This window comes from Marmota flaviventris, chromosome 9, assembly GCF_047511675.1.
Source record: "Marmota flaviventris isolate mMarFla1 chromosome 9, mMarFla1.hap1, whole genome shotgun sequence".
Classification (NCBI taxonomy): domain Eukaryota; kingdom Metazoa; phylum Chordata; class Mammalia; order Rodentia; family Sciuridae; genus Marmota; species Marmota flaviventris.
Window position 1 is genome coordinate 97,067,822 of NC_092506.1, and position 9,249 is coordinate 97,077,070.

Consider the following 9,249-nt stretch of genomic DNA (forward strand, 5'->3'; position numbering starts at 1 on the left):
GGGGTGGGGGGGGAGGTCAAAGGAATCCTTTGGTAATGAACAAAAGCTCAGGTTGGCTGTCAACGTGTTAAACTGAGAGGCAGAACTCCAGGTGATAGTCAGAGGAGGTCTAAGTATTTACAAAAAACATAATTTGTGTCCTGAAAGACCCAGTTGAACATCTGTGTGACCCAGATACACCAGTGAGTGCCCTAGGTCTGTGGTCTGAGGCAGAGACAGTGGGGTGCACACTGGAGAATGCGGAGCCTTCACTCACACAGTCCAGCCGTGGCAGGCATGGGAGCTGAGCATGGAGGGATGCGCTGCAGGTGGAGCAATCACTGTTTGCTTTAGAAGAGGAGTTTGCTGGTGAGAAAAACAAGCAGGATGTGGATGGCACCTGCAATGGGACTGCTGAGTGCTCTGACGGCCAAGCTTTTCGTTGTGGCTAGGGTTGTGGTCCTGGATGTGGTCCTGGATGTAGTCATGGTTGTAGTCATGTTTGTAGTCATGGTGGTGGTCTTGATGGTGGTATTGGTTGTGGTCTTGGCTATGGTCTTGGTTATGGTTGGGATTGTGGTCAGGCTGTTCATGTGGTTGGAGGTCCAGGGTGTGGCTGTCACTGGAAAAAAATAAACAAACAAACAAACAAACAAAAAACAACTGATGATCTCAGAACCTCTGCTGCACGGTGGGTGGGCACCAGAAAAAAGAAGCTCACCTGACAGAATTCCGGCACCAGAGTTCATGAGTAAAATGCAGTCAACACTCTCCAGTGCCAGATATGTGCAGAGGAGGGGACAGCTGGGGGTAGAGTGTTAAGTACAAAAATAAGCCTCCACCCTGAGGTGTGCACAGCCCTGCAAAGTGAGGGGGAGACCTACTGAATAAATATGACTGCTGAATTTATTGTTGGGGCAGGTAGTCTGCCCTCAGATATCTTTATGTCTTTAATATTAGATTAATCAGGGCAAATATGATCCAGAGTGGCAGACCTTTATTCTTCTTGCTAATGTCAAGAACTTGAGAGAAGTTGATATCATTTAGACCTTTAACTGCTTTAAAACTAATGGAAACCCCTGGCTCTGGTTTGTGAAACTCTGGTCATTTTCACATGCAGGGACATGACCAGACATTGGTTCTCTGAAGTTGTCTTGCAGAGAAAGCCAGACTTGTAGTCCTGGGGGCTTGTCTGATCCTAGAAAAATTAGAACTTGGCAGTAGTAGGGTTTGAGTGGACCACAGAGGGAACTACAGGATGAGGAAGAAGGGCAATGTCCAATAATTCACCCAGACCAAGGCAATCTTCCACCGGCGTGGGGTGTGCTTTCCAGTTTGGTGGCATTGACTTATCTCATTTAACATTTCCCTAGGACAAATATTCTCTGGCATTTTGTGGAGCCAAAGAGTTGGAACATAACTACTTTCTTTTTCTTTTTTTTTTAAACTGGATTTTTATTAACATAAAGCTAGGGGGGCCTAATTAGAAATGAACTTCCCCTCCCCTTCTTAGCATTTACATGAGTATTCATCTCAAAAATGTCCTCGAGGAAGAAAATAACATCCCAGTTCTCTCATAGAGGGAAAGCCACCAAGGAAACAGTGAAGACTTTCATATAATAGTTTCATTAGGCATAATCACTTTAAAATTTGTTGTTGGAAATAATTATTCCCTTTGAGCACATTTTGCAATGCATGACTGGCAGGAAAATAGGCAGCATGCTGGATGTCTTTCAGTGCTCTGGGCTCCTGAGGAAGTCCTGTTATCTGGACACTGAGAAAGACTAATGTTTCTCATTCTTGGGTGAATCTTATGTTTAAACATTTCATCGGACAAGATTATCTTTTTTTAGTTTTAATGTGAGAAAAGTGAAAAACAGTATAAAATGTAGAATGGAAGATCTTATTTTGCTCTAGATTTTCTGTGTCATCTTAGGCAAGTTGCATGTTTTCTGAACTTCCTTTCTTGAGTTTAACTCCCTACTGGGAGTTAAAAGTACAAGGAGGCAAGAGAAAAGGAAGGGGACAGAGAAGGGAGAAGATAGGTGAGGAATCTCCGGAAGGAGTAAGGTTGAGTCTTGCTAAATTGATAAGGGTCTCCCCAAATTGCTGTCTGCCTTCTAAATGTAGATCCTCTGGCCTCAGCCTCCTGAGTTACTGGAATTATAGAATGTACCACTGCATCCAGAAAAATTATCGATATTTCTATAATATCAACTTTTTTTTGGTATAACTCTCCACTCCCATCCTCACCCCCATTTGACATTCTTTGGCCAATTGTTTACTCTACCCAATGAAGGCTCTGTGTGGGAAGAGATTCTCTGTGAAAATGGAAAAGGATGTTGATTTTCATATAGATGTCTATGTAATAATGGATAAAAACAGATCCTATGGAAATAGGAGTTTGGAGTCACAGTAACTCGGAGACTATAAGGCCTTTAGGAATTTATAGAGATCTTGGTGAGGGCTTTATTTTCCAAAGGGCATGAGATAAGAGTTTGAGCAAATCTTATAGAGGTTCCTAGGTACTGGGATCCTCAACTGATATCTGGGTAATACATAATAAGCAGTGCCTTTTTTTCCTAGCCCCCCCCCCCCCAAAGTAATTTTCCTGGACAGTTGAGTATACTGCTAAAAATGCAAATGGGCCTCAGAGGAACTCACCTTTTCCTCCTAGTTTCAGAGAAGAAAGTGTAGCCGTCCGGTTGAGATTGACAGTGAAGACTCTGTGGAGGGAAAATTAGTGAGACAGATGGTGAGGATCTCAGCTGCAGGATACACAAGTTCAGCTCACATCTCTGCCTTTCCTGGGCACCCCACCCTCTTCACCTCTTTTGTGCTGACTTTCTCCATGACACAATCAGCAGATCATTCAATATTGGTCTGCTCTATGTTGTCTTGACTAGTATCCTTCAAGGTCTTACTTCCAGACAGCCTTTCCCATTCCCCATCCCCACCAGCTTCACCAGGCTGAATTCCTCACAGGCTAGTACACGTCTCTCGTCTTTGTTCAAGACAGTTGCTCTGTCTATAACACCTGGTGACATGTCTCCTGGCTGTACCTGTCTATAGGCTCAATAGTAACTTTTTATATGAAGTCATTTCTCCCTGTTCCTAACCCAGACAGATCTCCATCAGGGGAGAAGTACAGGGGAAGCTGAGGTGTCTGGACTTTGTCTCTCTGACCTCACAGTGAACTCCCACAGGCTGGGACCTCCTCACATTCCCTTTCTTCCCTACTCAGCTCAGTGCCCACCACAGTGGAGTCACTTATGTCCTGTCTTTCCCTCCCTTAGAGTCAGTCTTGCCCATCAAGGCCATGAGAGTAGCGTGTACATTGTGAATGAGCAGAGGCTGGCGTGTTCTAGTGGGTGTGTGAGTTAGAGGGGTCTGAGACCAGGCTGTCAGTGGGATTGTGCTATTTCTCTTGCAGATTGTCATTTTGGTCCTTTTTCTGTTGTTGCATGGGGTGTGGAGGCTTTAATGAGGTGAGATGGGAGGAAAGTTCTTATTCTAATTAGGCTTGGCTGGCTTCTAAGCAACTGCTGTCATTGTGAGGCTGAACAGTAGCAGTTCCCTTGGGCTTCTGCTCCTGTATGTCACCCTGTGGGCATTGTAGTCCCTCCTCCGAAACCAATTAAGTCAGACCAGGCCAGAGCATGACTGGAGAGAGCAAAACAGCTCAACAGACTCACCATCAGGGTCACCAGCTACCAGAAACTGGGCTGTTCACAGTGGACATAGCCTGGTAGTCAGGCCTGCCCTTTCAGTACAAAATGACAGCCTGAGAACACAAACACATCCCAGCACTTGGTTCCTAAGGTAAAGCTCATATCAAATCCAGAGCTGGGAGGAAGGTTTGTTGTTCAAATGTCATGCTAGCTTTAAGTAGCCTCACCTCAGAATCTGATGGCATTCATTTTCTGTGACAGTGGGAAACCTGTTCTATTACACAATCACCACCTTCCTGTTAATAAGCCGTTTCCAAAATGAATCTGTGTTTTAAACAGTGATTCTCTAGTTTGCATATAGAGAATCTGAAAGAAAAATGGTGCCCAGTTTTCTCTGTTTATGTGGAACATAACTGATGTGGTGGTGGTGGTGGTGGTGGTGGTAGCATGTGTGTGTGTGTGTGTGTGTGTGTGTATGTATGCACATGCATGCGCGTGCATGCCTGTATGCATATGCACAGGTGAAAGGCATGGCAGAGAATGGTAAGCAGAAAAGAAGCACCACTTCTGGTTTTTCTGCGTTGCATCCAGATTGTGCTTTAATCCTCTGGGTCAATGTAAAACTGCAAAGACCCAAATAAAAGTCTAAAAGCCCAAAGCAAAGTGAGACAAGTACTTACTGCAGCTCAACTTCAGTTAAGTCTTCAGAACCAGAGACTATCCAGTTTGCCTTGAGGAGTGGGTGCTTGAAGCTGGTCACGTGATACAGGGCGCTGCGGTTGCAGTCCTCATCTGCGTCTTGCCAGAAGCCCACTGAGTGGCTGTTCTTGTCAAAGGCCTGCAGGACCACAGCGCTGTCATTGTCGTTCACAGGAACCCATACTAGGAGAAAAGAGTGAGAAAGCCATCAGACACCTGCAGTGTGGGCCAGGGCATGGGGCACAAAATCAAAATAAGTGTGAGGAAAGACACTTGGGTACATAGATGGACTGGGTTGTGGCTCAGTGGTAGAGCGCTTGCCTAGAATGTGTGAGGCACTGGGTTTGATTCTCAACACCACATAAGAATAAATAAGTACATAAGTAGAATAAAAAAAAATTAAAAAAAAGAATGGGTACATAAAGCATGGTACTATTTTTGAAAAAGTTGAAGAATGTCTGGAAGGAAATACATTGAGATGTTAATTGTGGTGACCTCTTGGTAGTGATTAGATGATTTTAATTTTCTTAGTGCTTTTTTTTTTTTTGGTGTGTTTCCAAATTTTCTACAGTGAAAGGTGATTGAAAGACCTGTCTTCTAGCCTTGGTTTGCTACAGAGGGGTGGGATCCTAGGAATAAATTTCCAAACCTTTCTGAGCTGGGCTGGCTTGGCCTCCTCCAGGGGAGTGTGAGGATGGTTAATGGATGTGAAAGTGTCAGGTGGGCTCTTGAGATGTGCTCCAGGAATATAATACTGTTGCTAAGTAAAAGCAAAGTACATCCCAGGAGTGCTAATGCTCTTGGGCTCTGATGTTGAAGGTATGGGAAGGGGGTGAGGTTGGGGGGGGGCTCTGAGACCTAAACTAAATACCTGTCAAATAACTCCTTAGGCTTATTCTCTGCTCAGATGAGTCTTCCCTTGTGATCCAGCCTGGCATTTACTTACAGGGACCTTGCTGATACTTGTTAATTTCAGCATTCTTATATGTATTGGGGGAGAAAATTTGAAGAGAATATTTCAATCTCTCCATTTCCTCCCTTAGAAGATGGCTCATGAGTGAATTCTCAGTATTAGGCTGATGTTGTCTGCAGGGATCTCTCACCACCTGAATGCCTTCAAAGACTTCATCACAGAATAGAGAAAGTGGATCATGTAGCTCAAACAGTCCTGAACTGAATTCTAGCTCTAAAACTCAGCAGCAGGCTGTGTCACCTTTGAGCCTTTGTTTCTTAGTGTTCATCCACACTACACCCATTTCTTGAATGCCCACTTTACACCTGTTCTGGGTTTGGGGATAAGGACATTACCCCTCATTATCTGGGATCATGATACCTATCTAGAGATGTTCCTGGAAAGATTAAAGAGAAGAATGTTAAAATCTAACACATTGTGGATGCTAAATAAATTGCAGATGTGATTATTTTTAGCACACTACATTTCTCTTGGCTAGTTGTTTGCTTTGCCAATCAAAATCAGCTGATCCAATTCCACCAGCCCCGACTTGCTCAGGGAGCCCTAACATTTGTCCTACATCATGGCGGAAGGTGACGCATGATGATATCATTCAGATAGTCATTAACTCTGTCGGTTCTCTAAGAATGTGTTCTTGCCTGTTCTTTCTACTTTCCCCCTTTCACTCTGGATTAAACCCTCTTTTCTCCCTTCCTAGGCACCTGTATCCCTGGATTTCTGGCCTCAAGCTTTTCTCCCTCAGGCTGCCTTACAACACTGTGGCCAGACCAGACTTTCTCCCACAACCTGTGCACCAGGACACATACCTGTCCAAGTGTTCCTCCTTCTAAAGCATTGAAAAATTCCTGCTTTTTTTTTTTTAATATTTCTGCTTCTATCTGGTCAATAATAATACCCAGCACATGGTTTTCAGGACCCTAAAACCAAGCTTCATTCTGCTCTTTGTATTCTGCTCTAGGAATAATTTCTCCCCGTTCTGCAAATGTACCTAGCCCACTCCGGGCCCATCCCTGGCCCTGGTCTTCATTCATGTCTGGCTGCTGTCTGGAATCCTTCCCTTCTTCCCATCCCCTCTTCCACTCCAACATCCTGCCCATGTCCCTTCTCTGGACCAATTTAGCCCGCTTTTCCTCTCACACCTGAAACATTTACATCTTTTACTGTAAAGTTGAGAACTAAATTATACTTTGAGGTTTCATCTGTGTCAGTATCTGGCCATCCCAGTTCTGGGCACCTGGAGGGCAAAAAAATAACTGCTTGCTGATTGATTTTAGAAGTTGTCCATCTGATGTGGCACTTTAAACTGCAAGTTAAGAAAGAAAGGCCAGCAAATCATATCCCTCTTGCCCAAAGAGGAAAAAAAAAATAGAGGCAGATGCTGACCCAGCACAGGCTTAGAGTAAATGCCACTGCATTAAGGGTTTTTGTCTCCTAAAATCAAAACAGACCCAGGGAACCTGTTCTAAGATATTGCCTGAGCTGTGACTGTCTCTTGGTATCTGCCAAGTCATTTATACTTGTCTTACTAATGTCGACACAATGCTCAAACATAAAAGAATTCTGAAACCAAAATAAGGAAAGCAATTGGCTTGGGTCGGCATTTACTCAAAGTCCCTAGAAGCCCTGAGTCCTGGCAGTGATGATCTACAAAGGCAGCCACGGAGCCTGCTGGGTAGTTGTTGGTGTGGAATCTGGCTCTTCTTATCCCTGTGGGTAGAGGATTTTGATCTTCAACTTAAAAGTATTCCCATCACGAGTTAGATTACCACAGAGACCTCACATGTCCCTTCTGAGATGGAATCTGATAATGTGCATAGATGGGAAAACATTCAAAGAACCCTCATTCTTTTCCCCCTTCCCTTTTCCTGGCTCCTGCTGGTGCCTCTGTAAACACTGTGATTGCCTTTTCCCCCAGTGGATCACCTTGTCTTCCTGTTGCCCTCCTTTCAGAAATCTGCCATGTCTCCACAGGGTCTTCACATGATAAGCTTCTCATTTTCCCACTTCACTAACAAAAATCCTTCACCCCATGGGACGGCATATGACATCAGGGCCCTGCTGGCCTTCTTGCCACAGTGCCTATGAATCCTTGATTCATGCACATACTTACTTGGTACTCATTATATTATACTATCCTCCCTGCCATGCTAGAATGAGATCCACTGCCTGAGGGAGTGGGACCTAGTTAGCCCCATCACAACTCAAGCACTTAGTGGCAGTCCCCAGGAAAGAGTAGAAAGAACAGATAAGCTAGGCTGAGTGTGTGAAGGCATGCCATGGTTGTTCACCTGCTGAGGTCAAGAATCTGGAGACTGTGAGTGCAGCTGTCACCCTGGAGTCCTCTGCACGATGTGGTTAGACTTTTAAGAGAGGCGGGATAGCACAGGGGATAAGAAGACTGGATCTGAAGCTAGACAGATCTTGTTATTTAGGATCAAATATTAGCTCTGTTACGTTCTAGCGACCTTAGGGAAATTTTGAACTTCTCTGTGCCTCCATTCTCATGGGACAATAATATCCCTTAGATAGTACCCAGCACGTAGTAAAGAGTGTTGGCTCTCATTTCTGTAATTAAGAGATGTGCAGTCAGGGTCAGGTCTCTGGTTCATATCCCAGCTCCACAGTTCCAGGTGCCCTGTGGCCTGAGGAAGTCACTTAGCATTTGTGCCTCAGTCTGTGGACTAAATACATTCTTACATATAAAGCATCATGTCAAACATTGTTGCTGCCTCATGAAACTAATTAGAACCCACATTCTTTTTTTTTTGTGTGTGTGGTACTGGGGTTACTAGGTTCAATCCAGGACAGAGAGCATGTTCCTTGACTTCTGAGTTTGACTGATTCCCCAAAGGGGATTTATAAAATACTTTCTAGACACTTCTAAGGAAAACATTGGATTAAGAATAGAAAGACCAAGAATCAAGAGCTGGTTCTGCCACCTGCTAGCAGTGAGACCCTGAGCACAGCATTTAACCTCTTTCAGCTCCGAGTTTCTCACATATAAAGTGGGATGGTGATGTTTTCCCCATCTGTCTAGTTGGTAAGATTTTTTGCCCATTAGGTTAAGTGCAAATGAGGCCTCCTGGAATTGTATGATCATCACTGCGTCACTGATTTGTCAAATGGATGTAAAAAAAGACTATATACCGCAACGCAGTTATGTCCCTTAAAATGATAAAAATGCCCATTTTATTTGTCAGAGAATTTGTGCCAGGTGTGCTTTTGCTGGGCTTAGTTAATCTGGGCCTTGGACTTCCATGCCTCTGTGGTCCAGGGAACCTGCAGAAATAGTCCCCTTGGTCCACTTTCTCACATAGTTTTGTTCTTTCTCTTTCTTCCCTCACTTCCCGACCAATTTAAAAGCATATGTTTTTCGTAACTGAAAGCAGGGAAGGAGGGGTGTGCTCTGAACCTGTGACTCATACCCCTCAGAGAACAAGGGACAGCAGAAAGAATGGCTTTTACTCACCTGTGTAGTTTGTGTTGTTCTCAAAGACGTCTGGGGTGACTGTGATGTTGGAGTTGTTGGTGGTGACGAATGTGTCAAAGACCATGCAGTTGTCTTTGTAATGTGTAGGGCTGGCAGAAGAAAAGTACAGTGCACAGCACAGAGACAGCCCCAGTTGTAGCAACATGGATCGGGGGACTGCCATGGCCTTGCTGTGTTTGGAAGTGGCTGAGCCTGGCACTGGTGAGGCTGACAAAGACCGCTCCCCTGTTTATATGCTCTGGGGCTGAGCTTCTGCATGAGGTCAGACATGCAAATCTTTGTCCCACCCCTCCTGGAAGCACACTGCCTTCTGGAATTTGGTTCAAGACATCACTAGCAATGATGAATCACCAGTTGCTAGTCACCTGTCCCTAATGATCCTTTACCTACTTACTCCAGTTTTGCTCAAGAAGGGAAATGTTCAACTTAGAGTTTCA

At 44.5% G+C, this 9,249-nt stretch overlaps 1 protein-coding gene across 1 annotated transcript; it reads right to left on the reverse strand.

Moving 5' to 3' along the window:
- Positions 1–329: 329 nt before the first annotated feature.
- Positions 330–8,975, reverse strand: Plet1 (placenta expressed transcript 1). The gene is made up of 4 exons (XM_027930767.2): positions 8,792–8,975; positions 4,331–4,532; positions 2,644–2,705; positions 330–601 (listed from the first exon to the last, which is right to left on the reverse strand). Exons 1-4 carry the CDS (start codon positions 8,973–8,975, stop codon positions 330–332), a joined length of 720 nt encoding a protein of 239 aa, XP_027786568.2.
- Positions 8,976–9,249: the final 274 nt, after the last annotated feature.

Coding starts and splice junctions, on each gene's coding strand:
- Plet1 (XM_027930767.2), bottom strand. CDS start 8,975: ATGGCAGTCCCCCGATCCATGTTGCTACAACTGGGGCTGTCTCTGTGC. Junction 4,533..8,791: donor GAACAACACAAACTACACAG/GTGAGTAAAAGC, acceptor CTTTTCTCCTAG/TATGGGTTCCTGTGAACGAC. Junction 2,706..4,330: donor TTAACTGAAGTTGAGCTGCA/GTAAGTACTTGT, acceptor TTCCCTCCACAG/AGTCTTCACTGTCAATCTCA.